Source organism: Elephantulus edwardii, unplaced genomic scaffold, assembly GCF_000299155.1.
Source record: "Elephantulus edwardii isolate Elephantulus edwardi_28Jun2011 unplaced genomic scaffold, EleEdw1.0 scaffold00292, whole genome shotgun sequence".
Taxonomy (NCBI): Eukaryota; Metazoa; Chordata; class Mammalia; order Macroscelidea; family Macroscelididae; genus Elephantulus; species Elephantulus edwardii.
The window spans coordinates 467,972-480,640 of NW_006400042.1; the positions used below are offsets into that span (position 1 = coordinate 467,972).

Here is a 12,669-nt window from a genome sequence, read left to right on the forward strand (position 1 = left end):
GCTATTTCCTTCAAAGCAGCTTGAACTTCTGCCTCCATCACCATAGGCTCTGGCTCAAATGCTATTTCATTAAATTCTTCTGTATCTGCCAATTCCTTTCAATACAATGACTCAGTATATTCCTTCCATCTTCTTTTGATACCTCCTGGACCATTTAACATTCTGCCTAAAGCGCAGACCTAAATAATACCCCTTGCTGGATCTGCCTGCTTCTAAGACCAAAACCCTTTTTTTTTTTTGCTTGGCCAGTCCCCCGATCTTGGATTGAAACTCAAAACCTCACTTCTAATTGGACCAGGGCTAAAAACTCAACCCTAGTAGTAGGTCCCTTAACAGATGAAATCATCCTTATGTCCAATAATGCCTCCTGTGTGATTACTAACTACACTTTGTTGGTGGAAGTCTCCTGTAATGACTCCTCCAGCCTTCAGGATAAAAGTCCTATCTGTGGTAAGCCCTGAATATTCTTTGTTTGTAATGGCTCTGTTTTAATGCAATGTCTCCCTGCTAACTGGACACAACCCTGTACTCCAGTGTTTCTTACCCCACCCCTAACTGTTCTTAGCCCTGCCACTGTGACCTCCATGACCCTGTCTACAAGGTGCCAAAAGCGAACTCTTCCACTTGGAGCTCTGCTCATAGGAGGAAGCCTGGCGACCACTATAGGGCTGGGAGCAGGAGGCTTGGGCATAGCCACCCATTTTTATTACAAATCTCGATGGACATTAGCTGGGATATAGACAAGGTAGCAGATTCTCTCCTGGCCTTACAAACCCAAATAACTCCTCTGGCTGGGGTGACCTTACAAAACCGTCGAGCTCTAGACTTGCTTACAGCAGAGAAAGGAGGTACGTGCCAGTTTCTAGGGGAAGAATATTGTTTCTTTGTGAATGCATCGGGCATAGTCCAAAATAAGGTCAGAGTTAAAAGAATCTGTTAAAAAGTGCCTGTCTGAGGCAGAAGCCTATGATTTATTTAACTGGTGGAAAACATCCTGGGGAAAATGGCTTATTCCACTCCTTGGACCCCTCACTGCCCTGATGCTTATCCTAACCCTGGGTCCCTGTACAATTAACAGAACTCAACTTAATTAAAGAAAGTATAGGAACAATCCAGTTGATGGTTATGCGGTCTCAATACCATTACCTAGAGACCGAAGAAGAAAGCGCTCATGATTGAGCTAGGGTGCAGAAGAAGAGGGGAATGAGGGACTCCATTTTGTAACCAATACGTCATGTTAAAATATATAAGCCTCTAGAGCAGTAAACTGAAAGCGGTGGGGGAAGAGGGAAAAGAGCCCCCACCCAAACATCAGCCAATCCTGTATCACCCTGTTTTCACGACCTTCCTTTGAATCAGCCAATCCTGTATCGCCCTGTTTTTGCGGGCTTTCCCCTTTAAATAGGCGGGACAGCCCAGAATTGGGGCCGTGGCCATTTTCCCTGATGTATTGGCACCGTTTGGAGCGTGGCCCGGATTCGAATCTGAAATAAATTCCCTCTTGCCCTTGCATCAGTGTCGGCTCCTTGGTGACTTGGGGGGAACTGGATTTGGGGCACAACACTGTCAGGAACCTCTTCAGAGTGTTAAAGAGCTATGATGTCAGTTTAAAGACTAAGGTGCACCTGATCTAAGCCATGCCTTTCACAACTGCTTGCTCTGCATCTGAAAGTTGGACAACAACTAAGAATGATCCAGGAAGTATCAAAAGAAGATGGAAAGAATATACTGAGTCACTGTATCGAAAGGAATTGGCAGACACAGAAGAATTTCATGAAACAACATATAAGCAAGAGCCTATGGTGATGAAAGAAGAAGTTCAGGCTGCTTTGGAGGAAATGGCAAAAAGTAAGGCCCCAGGAATAGATGGTATACCAACTGACATATTTCAGCTAACAGATGCTGCCCTGGACGTGCTCAACAAGTTGTGCCAAGAAATCTGGAGAACAACCACTTGGCCAACTGACTGGAAGAGATCTATATTTGTTCCCATCTCAAAGAAAGGTGAACTAACAGAGTGTGGAAACTACAGAATAATCTCATTGATTTCACAAGCAAGCAAGATTCTACTGAAGATTATCCAAAAACAACTGGAACAGCACATCAGCAGAGAAGTGCCAGAAGTCCAGGCTGGGTTTAGAAGGGGTCGTGGTACTAGGGATACTGTAGCTGATATTAGATGGATCTTAGCTGAAAGCATGGAATACCAGAGAATGTCCATCTGTGTTTCATTGACTATGCAAAGGCATTTGACTGTGTGGATCATAACAAACTGTGGCAGACTCTGAGAAGAATGGGAATCACAGAACACTTGATCGTGCTAATGCGAAACCTATACTTGGACCAGGAGGCAGTCGTCAGAACAGAGCAAGGGAACACTACATGATTAAAATTGGGAAGGGCGTATTCCAGGGATGCGTCCTATCTCCATACCTTCTCAACCTGTATGCAGAACAGATTATCTCGGAGGCTGGGCTGTATGAGGAGAAATGTGGGGTCAAGATTGGTGGACGATCTATCAACAGTCTGCGTTATGCAGATGACACAACCCTGGTTGCTGAAACTGAGGAGGACCTGAAGCGCTTGCTGTAGAGGGTCAAGGACTGCAGCCTCCAATATAGATTGAGGCTCAATGTCAAGAAAACAAAGATTCTCACCACTGGACTATTTGGCAGCATCAGGATGGATGGTGAAGAGATTGAGATTGTTCACAGCTTTAGTGTGCTTTAGAGTGTTGGCACAGTCAACACTCTTGGTACCAGTAGCCAGGAAATTAAAAGGCACATTGCCATGGGAAAGTCTGCTGTTAGGGACCTCTCCCAAGTACTGAAGAGCAATGGTGTCTCTCTGGAGACTAAGGTGCATCTGATATAGGCCATGGTCTTTGCAGTCACTTGTTATGCATCAGAGAGTTGGTCAATGACTAGGGAGGATAGAAGGAGAATTGATGCCTTTGAGCTGTGATGCGGGAGAAGAGTATTGAATGTAGCATGGACTGCTATGAAAACAAACAGATTCATCCTGGAAAGGGTTAAACCAGGTGGCTCCTTGGAGGCACGGATTCTGAGGTTTCATCTAACATACTTCGGACATGTTGTAAGGAGAGACCAGTCCTTGTTGAAGGACATCATGCTTGGGAGGGTAGAGGGACAGCACAGGAGGGTAAGGCCCTCTATGAGGTGGACTGATTCAGTGACTGGGTTAATTGGGATGGGAGTGTCAGAGACAGTGCCATTGGCACAGGACAGAGTGGAGTTTAGGGCTGTTCTACATAGGGTCGCTATGAGTTGCAAGCGACTCGATGGCACATAACAACAAAAACAAGAATGACAGAAGAAGAATCATTGTCTTTGAATTATGGTGTTGGAGACGAGTACTAACTATCTAATGGATTACCAAGTAAACCAACATAAGCATCTTGGGAAAAGGGCAACCAAGGTGCTCTTTGGAGGCAAGGATGGTGAAACTCCAGCGAACGTTCTTTGCGCATGTTGTTTGGTGAGGCCAGTCCCTGGGGAGGAAGGGAGGGAGCGAAGGAGAGAGGGAGGGAGGAAGGAAGGAAAAGAGAGACAGAGAAAGAGAGAAAAAGAGAGCAGAAAGGAGAGGGGAGGAGAAGGGAGGGGAGGGGAGGGGAGGGGAGGAGAGGAGAGGAAAGAGAGGGAGAGAGAAAGAGAAAAGGAAAAAGAGGGATATATATGGAGAGAAGTAAGGAAAGAGGGAAAAGGAGGGGGATGGAAGAGAGAAAGAAGAAAAAGAAGGAAGAGAAAAAGAAAAAGAGGAAATAAAGAAAGAATACAGTTTAAAAACCTTACCATACTTCTGGAACTATCATCACACTAAGGCCTGATGATCTGCATCTTTTCCACCTCCTCACGCTCACTTATCTCTAGAGTCTCTCCCATCATCCCATTTCCCTCTCCATATTCTCTGAAGTTCCTCCTCGATTATGTCCCTGCCCCTCTTCCTTTAACAGGGAGACCCTGAAGACCCAAAGAAAGAACAACATTGGCTAGTATCTGTCCACTGGTTTCGCAAAGGCTTTGTGAGAGTCATTTAATTTCAGAAGAAATGCTTACCTGTCTTCTGCCCTATATCCTTCATGGTCTTCCTCTTTGTACCACCTCATGACTAGAGACCTATCTGAGGATTGCTTGCCTTCCTTTCATCACTTACCTACCCCTAACTTCTTCTAGAACATTCTGACTCACAAATCTGTAACTCTAGCTTTCTCTCTTGAGCTCAAGGCTTTCATTTCCAGCTGCCTCCTAGGCATTCCCCCAGGTGTGCTCCAAGAACTACTTAAATAAGATACACAAAACCTGAATTCTCTCTTCCTTCTGCCTGAATGTGCCTCATTTCTCCCATGTTTCTGGTATTTTCTAGGGTATTACCATCCTCCCCCGATCAGACTAGTGTGGACTTCTCCCTTAGCCATGCCCCACCCCCAACTCTAAAGACTCATTTGAGTCAGTCTTGTTGCTATTTCCAGCATTTCCTCTCCTTTTCTGTCCAGGATCCTCACTGCAGAGCTCCCTTCCCTTTGGGTGGGTCACTAGGTCAGCCTGATGTTCATGGTCTATCCCATCTCCCTTCATTTTGATTCACCCACAGCTGCCAGAATAATTTCCCAGCAGAGGTCTTATTCTTACACTCTGGTATTTCAAACCTTTTATGTTTTAGCTTCTATCCCATTCTTCACTTTCCTACCTGTACTCTACACTCTTAGAAGCTCAAACAACTCAATATTCATCCATCTGTGCCTATGATTTTTGGTTTTGAGCCTTTGTAGATGCAGCTCTTTCAGTCTGGAATACCTCTTTCTCAATGTTTAATGTTTAAATTCTACCCATCTTCAAAACCCACCACTTGCAGCAGGGTTCCTCAGCCTCAGCTATAGGTGACTCTTTGCCACTGACCCATCTGGAGCATTTGATCTTTGCCTTCCTTATGACTTTCATGACATCTGATCTTCTATTAGAATTGCTTATAGTTCCTGGAAAGTGTGAATGATTGAGCATTTGACTATTAGCCCAAGGCTGGTAGTTCAAATCTATCTAGAATGCATTGAATTCTGCTTTTGTAAGGTCACAACCTTGAGAACCATGGAGCACTTCTATTGTGCACACTAGGTTGCTCCCATTAGTCATACTTGACTCGAGAGAACGAATAGTTATTCGTTCCAAACAGGCATATTTGGCAGACAAATACCACTGCCTTACTCCTCTTTAAATTTCTCGAAGTACCTTGTGGTTCTGTACTGTGTGTAGGACAGGTATATGCAGTAACCAATTAATAACCTGGAAGACTTCCAGAACCTCATCTTCCACTGAGGCCTTCTCATGTGCAATGAGAACAAAGGAAGACAACAATTTGGTTTACGTTAAAGGAATTTATAGCTCAATTGTGGAAATATGGAGATATCACATAATAAAGATCCAAAGAAGGTAGAGGCCAGTGTCCTGAAAAGAATTCCCCCCCCCACAGCAGTAAGACCAACATATGCTTTTTTATGGATAAGGAAAAAGGAGGATGATCCATGTAAAGTGAGTAACTTAATTATAGGCACAGAAGCCAGATTGAATCTGGATTGTTCTCAGGATGATAAATTAACACACAGATTAGGAAAAAGAGAGGCAGAGAGAAGAGAAAATGCCTTGATATCAACTATGTTCCAACTGATGCTACAACCCAGGCTAGCATATGTGTCTTGGACACATATTTAATTTAAATCATAGGTTAATCCTGTACAGTAGACATTCCCAAGGTCCATTTTATAAGTAAGGAGTACCTGAGCCTAACAGGGATTAAGTAAAGTAAAGGTTAAGGTTGATGGAATTAGGTGGCAGAATTGTACTCTGTAAAAGTTAGTTGTTTTCTACTGTACTATGCTGCCTTCTTCAGAGTAAACACACAGATATTACCAGAGTTTCCTTCAGAGTTCCTGTATTTATAAATAATTTAAGTTGTAAAGCAAATAGCAAAGTGTCTGATAAGTAAAAATGCTCAAGGTTGGTTAGCTGACTCTGAACGCATTTCTCTTGCCCTGGAGAGAGGGAAGGAGCTAGCAGGCCAGGTGAGCATGCTGCGGCCGAGTTAATAAAAAGGGCAGTCTAAGAGTTGAACAGTCTTTCCAGAATAGCAGAAAGTACCAGCAAAGCATAGGCACTAAGGAATTCTGATTAAATCCTCTCCCTGCAGTCTATTTTGGTTAGAAAGGAAGATGAATAAGTAACTACACTCAGCTTTATTGTCTCTGGACACCAATCCTCAGAGGTGATGGATGAGCTGCAAATGATTGGAAGAAACATACTTGGTTTCGCCAGCACATCTGATCCTGCATCCTTCCTTGGGGATCACCAAGCCCAGGTGCATTCGGAGCCGGCAATTTGTGGGTCCTGTGTGTGGCCACACGTGTGTCCCCGGGTGCATGACAGAATACTTGATCTGCACAAAAAAATGTAACACTCCAACATTCAGTCTTTTATCAAGTGCGAAGGAATTGCTAAATTGAAGTGACAGTACAAAATTACTGTCAATTTGAATTAAAGCCTTTGCAAGACTCAGAACTTCTTTTCATTTTCTTTGTGTGGGAACTGAAAATAATCTTTCACATTTTCCACCAAGCAATAAACACTGAACATTTATTGCCCACCCTCCATTCTGATGTCAACCACATGCAAGTTTGCTTCATTAAAAACAAAGTGAGAAAAGAAGGTATTCACTGGATCAAGAGAAATAATCATTCACTTGTGAAAATCAGCATTCCCTCATTCCCAGTAAACCCATCCCAGTGCTGAGCACAGTGTGAGTACCTGTCCTCGTCTGCATCCTGTTGTCTCGGGGAATTTTTCGAGCAAAGCACAGGTTCTAGGAGCTCCTTTACAAGCCTTTTCATTTTTCCTTCCTAGAAAAATAAATGATAAAAATCAGTGTAAGGAGCAAAGCACAGTGCATCTTGTTTTAGCCGCATGTGATCTATTTTGTCATCTTGACTTCAGCAATGAGAAGAAGAGTGAACATGGGAAGGTGAAGCATGCTTCTCAAACAGTGGGTGCATACCAACAACCAGAACTCTGCCCCTGCTGATGGACTGCTTGACTAGGGGAGTCTCGGCTTAAGGGCATATGTGGGATGCTTCATATTCTCTCACACGAAAGGCAAATGATAATCCTGCCAACTCCCCAAAATGGCAATGATCTAGTCTGTGGAACCTGTGACTATATAGTTACAAGCAAAAGAAATTCAGGTTGCAGATGTAATTAAGGTTACTAAAATTCTGCACATTCAATGATTTATTCATTGCAAATACCTTTTATAAGAAACATAAATGCAGGCTATACACATGGATTTCACCTGATGGTATGCATAGGAATCAAATCAATTACATTTGTGGAAAGACTCGCTGGAGAAGATGAATATCCACTGTGAAAATCAGGCCAGGTGCTGATTGTGGGAAAGACCACCAACTACTCATATGCAAGTTCAAGCTGAAGTTGAGGAAAATTAAATCCATGGGAACCGAAATTTTACCTTAAGTCTGTCCCACTCGAATTTCAAAACCATCTCAGGAATAGGTTTGAGGCCTTGAGCACCAATGAGCATAGACCAAATGAGCTCTGGGAGGATATAAAAAATCGTCCACAAAGAATGCAAAAGATCATTACAAAGGCTGAAGAAGAAGAAAAGACCAAAATGGATGTTAGATGAGACTCTGAATATTGTATTAGAGCGCCAAAAAGCCAAAGTTAAAGGAAGAAACCAAGAAACCAAAGAGCTGAACAGAAAATTTCAAAAGGCAGCTCAGGAAGACAAAGCAAGATATTATAATGAAATGTTCAGAGAGCGGGAGTCAGAAAATCCAAAGGGCCAAACTCGCTCAGTGTTTCTTAAGCTGGAGGAGCTGAAAAACAAATTCAAGCCATGGGTGGCAATACTTAAGGATACTTGGAGTAGAATGTTAAATTATCCAGGAAGCATTAAAAGAAGATGGAAGGAGTACACAGAGTCACTGTATCAGAAGGATTTGGTTGACATAAAAGAATGTCGTGAAATAACATATGAGCAAGAGCCTGTGGTGATGAAGGAGGACGTTCAAGTTGCTCTAAAGGAATTAGAAAAAAACAAGGCTCCAGGAGTTGATGGCATACCAATTGACATATTTCAACAAACTGACACTGCCCTGGATGTGCTCACTAAGTTGTGACAAGAAATCTGGAGGACAGCCTGGAGGTCAACTGACTGGAAACAATCAATATTTGTTCCCATTCCAAAGAAAGATGACTCAACAGAGTGGGGAAATTATCGAACAAAATCATTAATATCACATGCAAGCAAGATTCTGCTGAAAATTATCCTAAAACTATTGGAGCAATATGTCAACAAAGAACTGGTAGATGTGCAGGCTGGATTTAGAAAAGGTCGTGGTACTAGGGATATTATAGCTAATGTTAGATGGATCTTGGCAGAAAGCAGAAAATACCAGAGGAATGTCTTTCTGTGCTTCATTGACTATGCAAAGTCTTTTGACTGTGTGGATCACAACAAGCTATGGCTGACTGAGAAGAATGGGAATCCCTGAACATTTGATTGTGCTTATGAGAAACCTATACTTCGACCAAGAGGCAGTGGTCAGAACAGAGCAAGGAGACACTACATGGTTCAAAATCAATAAGGGGGCTGATCAGGGATGTATTGTCTCCATACCTTTTCAATCTGTATGCAGAACAGATCATCCAAGAGGCTGGGCTGTAGAAGGAGGAATGGGGCAGCAGGATTGCTTGGAGGAGTCATCAACAACCTGCGTTATGCAGATGACACAACCCTGCTTGCTGAAACTGAGGAGGACCTGAAGCGCTTGCTGCAGAAGGTCAAGGACTGCAGCCTTCAATACGGATTGAAGTTCAACATCAAGAAGACAAAGATTCTCACCACTGGGCTATTGGCAACATCAGTGTGTATGGTGAAGAGATTGAGATAGTTAACAGTTTTAGTTTACTTGGCTCCACAGTCAACACTCTTGATACCAGGAAATCAAGAGATAAATTGCACTGGGAAAGTTAGCTGTTAGGGACCTCTCCAGACTACTGAAGAACAACGACATCAGGCTGGAGAATAAGGTGCACCTGATCCAGGCTATAGTCCTCACAATTACGTGCTATGCATCGGAGACTTGGACAGTGACTAGGGATGATAAAAAGATAATTGATGCCTTTGAGCTGTGGTGCTGGAGAAGAGTGTTGAATATACAATGGACTGCTAGGAGAACAAATGCTCCTTGGAGTCAAGGATTCTGAAGCTTCGTCTGACAAACTTTGGGCATGTTGCAAGGAGGGACTGGTCCTTGGAGAGGGACATCACATTCGGCAGAGTGGAGGGACAGCGCAGGAGAAGAAGACCTTTGATTAGATGGATAGATTCTGTGATTGGGGTGGTGGGAATGATTGTCTCGGAGACTGTGAGGCTGGCACAGGATAGAGCAGCATTTAGGACTCTTGTACACAGGGTTGCTATGAGTCGCAAGCAATTCAACTGCACATAACAACAACAACAACAATAATGAGCTGACCAGGGAACTCTGGTGGTCTAGAGGCAAGGAGCTGAACTGCAATCCTGAGGGCACACAGTTTGAGGCCATCAGCTGCTCTGTGGAAAGGATGGGAAATCTCCTCCCATGCACTTAACTGCCTCTGAAAACCCACTGGAGGGTCAGCTGTGGGTCAATTTCAACTCTACAGTACACAACAACAACAACAATCAGCTGACCAGGAGACTAGTATATTACTTTGAACTATCCAGGTATGCCCAACCTAATGACAAAGGTCATTAAAAATAGAAAGTCGGGGCAGGAGAGTCAATGTCAAAGTGATGCAGGTCAGAAAGATTAGGCTTTTCATGAAGATGGAGGAAAGATCACAGCTAAGGGATGAAGAAATCATTGCTATGGAGTGGGAACCTACTCACAGCTCTCCTAGGTTTCCAAGGTCATAAATCACTTGGGAAGAGATTGCCTATGTTTCTATTACAAAGGCTCTAGTGGGTTTGAACTACCAAATTAAACAGCCTTTGGGTCAGCAAAGCAACTCCCGTGGGCTCTGCCACCGGAGCTTCCTTCAGGAATACAGGTAGCCTTTAAAACCTAGAAAAGCAAGAAAGCAGATTCTGTCCCAGCTTCTGGGAATAACACAGCTCTGCCAACAATGCCTTGTTTATAACTCAGTGAGACTTATGATAGCCTAGAACCACAACATAATGCATGTCTTATTTAAAAATCACTTGTTAACATAAACAGTCTTCCAAGTATCCTGAAAATCCTACAACCAGGAGAAGATAAAATAGATGAATAGGACTTTCTAAGAATCAAAACCCTATCCAAAAACGTCTCCAACAGGGTAAAAAAGGGAAGCCACAGACTGGGAAAAAGTATTTGGTAATGACATGCCAGATAAGGGACTTATATGTAGAATATATAAAATATTTGAGCACCAAAACAATAAAGGTAAATAAGCCAGTTGAAAAATGGGCACAGGATATGAACAGACACTTCACCAAAGAAGACATTCAGATGCCTAACAAGCACATGAAGAAATGTTCAAAATCCCTAGCTCTAAGAGAAATGCAAATCAAAACAACTCTGAGGTATCATCTCACCCCAGTCAGAATAGCAAAATTTACCAGAACAGCAAGCAACAAATGCTGGCGAGGTTGTGCAGAAACTGGAACCTTTATTCACTGTTGGTGGAAGTGTAAAATGGTACAACCACTGTGGAAAGCGGTATGGCGCTTTCTCAAAAAGTTGCAAATAGAAATACCATTTGACCCAGCAATTCCACTACTGGGAATATATCCCAAAGAGACCATAACTGACATCCAAGCAGATATATGCACACCCATGTTTAATGTGACTTTGTTCACAATAGCAAGGAGTTAGAAATAACCTAAGTGCTCATCAACAAATGAATGGATAGAGAAATTGTGGTATATTCACACAATGGAATACTACTACTCTGCATTGAAAAACAGGGAACTCATGCAATACTATTCAAAATGGATGACCTTGGAGGACATTATGCTGAGTGAAATATCTCAGTTACAAAAGGACAAATATTGCATGGTGCCACGGTTGTAAAACAAGACTGACATCAGGGTTGGGGGGAGACTGAGTAAGATGGGTTCAATAATGTATACTGCATTGAAACAGAGGAGGGAGAAAACTGTTTAAAAGGGATATGTGATTAGGTATTTTTGTCATGATGGGAGTCCAGAGTGAACGCTGCATAGTGGAGTGGACCTGGAGGGAGGGATTGTAAACCAATGAAAGAATTTTTCCTTTACTTTTCCAAGAGGGGAGTGTATTGGAGGGGACGGGGAGGGTTGGAAGGGGAGGAAAATGCAACAATGAATGAATAGAAATCCAAAGTCTCTGTAAATTTTTCTTGACATTAATAATAACAATAATAAAAAAGAATCAAGCAGAAAAAAATTTCACTTGTTAGTTGTTGTCTAGATTACTCCAACTCATGTGACTCCATGTATCAAAAACCCAAAACACAATTCTCCAGCTCTGTATCATCATTACAATGCTCAACTGTGCTGTTAGGTGCCATCAACTTGGCTCCAACTCAGAGCCAACCTCAAAGCAATATTCAGCCTAAAATTTGTGCTATACACACACAACCTACACTGTGCTCAAACCCATTATTGCAGCCATTGTGCCAACCAATTGAGGATCTTCCTCTCCTTCACTGTCCATACATTTATACAAGTTTTAGGTCTTTCTCTAAAGATTGACCCTCCTGACAACATATTCAAAGTATGTGTGATGAAGTCTCACCAACCCTACCTCTAAGGAGCACTCTGATTGCACTTTTTCCAAATCAGATTTGTTTATTCTTTTGGTATTCTATGGTAGATTCACTTTTCTTTGGGTGATGGAGGTAATTTACAGTCTCTGAAAACTCCCTGGAGGGTCTGCTAAGAGTCCGTTCCAACTTGATGGCAATGAGTTTGGGTTTTAAGATCTCAGACAATGTTCTCCTTTGAATCATGGGTTTTCACGAACTTTTGGAAGTAGATTGCCAAGCCTTTCTTCCTAGTCTGTTTTTGTCTGGAAACTCTAATGAAACCTGTTTAGGATGGGTGATTCTGTTGGTATTTGTAATAATATTGTCAGAGTTTCCAGTTTTTATAGTAATACATACCACCATAAGATAACAAGCTAACAGATGTTGGTGGTTAAGTTTTTGGTAATTTGTACAGCAACAATAAGAAACAAATACATCCTCTAAATCAAGGATGAAAACATATTTTAAATGTAAAATTCACTTCTAGGATGATATTAAAGGATTGCCTTAATACTGGAAATGGACGTCTTTTTCAATGGACAGAACCTTTCTGTTGATAAACATAAGCACTGCCATAATTGAGAGATCAAGAACCATTCCCATTCCTTATTGTCAGATACCAGCCACCATAGAAAGGATGGCACAGGATATGAGAGGGTTAAGATCTGTTATTCATAGGGTTGCTATGAGCTGCACTTGACTAGATGACACCTAGCAACAACAACAAAAACAACAATTTAACAGAACAGCAAGCAACAAATGCTGGCGAGGTTGTGGAGAAACTGGAACCCTGATTCACTGTTGGTGGGAGTGTAAAATGATGCAACCC

The 12,669-nt window shown here is 42.4% G+C and overlaps 1 protein-coding gene across 1 annotated transcript in view; it reads right to left on the reverse strand.

The window, feature by feature from the left end:
- The window catches only part of LOC102843374 (aspartyl/asparaginyl beta-hydroxylase-like), a 268,463-nt gene that overhangs the window by 20,921 nt on the left and 234,873 nt on the right, over positions 1 to 12,669 (reverse strand). The window contains exons 24-25 of the mRNA XM_006900733.1: positions 6,813 to 6,904; positions 6,311 to 6,444 (exon numbers count right to left, since the gene is read on the reverse strand). Of these exons, the coding sequence (XP_006900795.1) occupies positions 6,311 to 6,444; positions 6,813 to 6,904 (226 nt within the window). The remainder of the gene's footprint in view (positions 1 to 6,310; positions 6,445 to 6,812; positions 6,905 to 12,669) is intronic.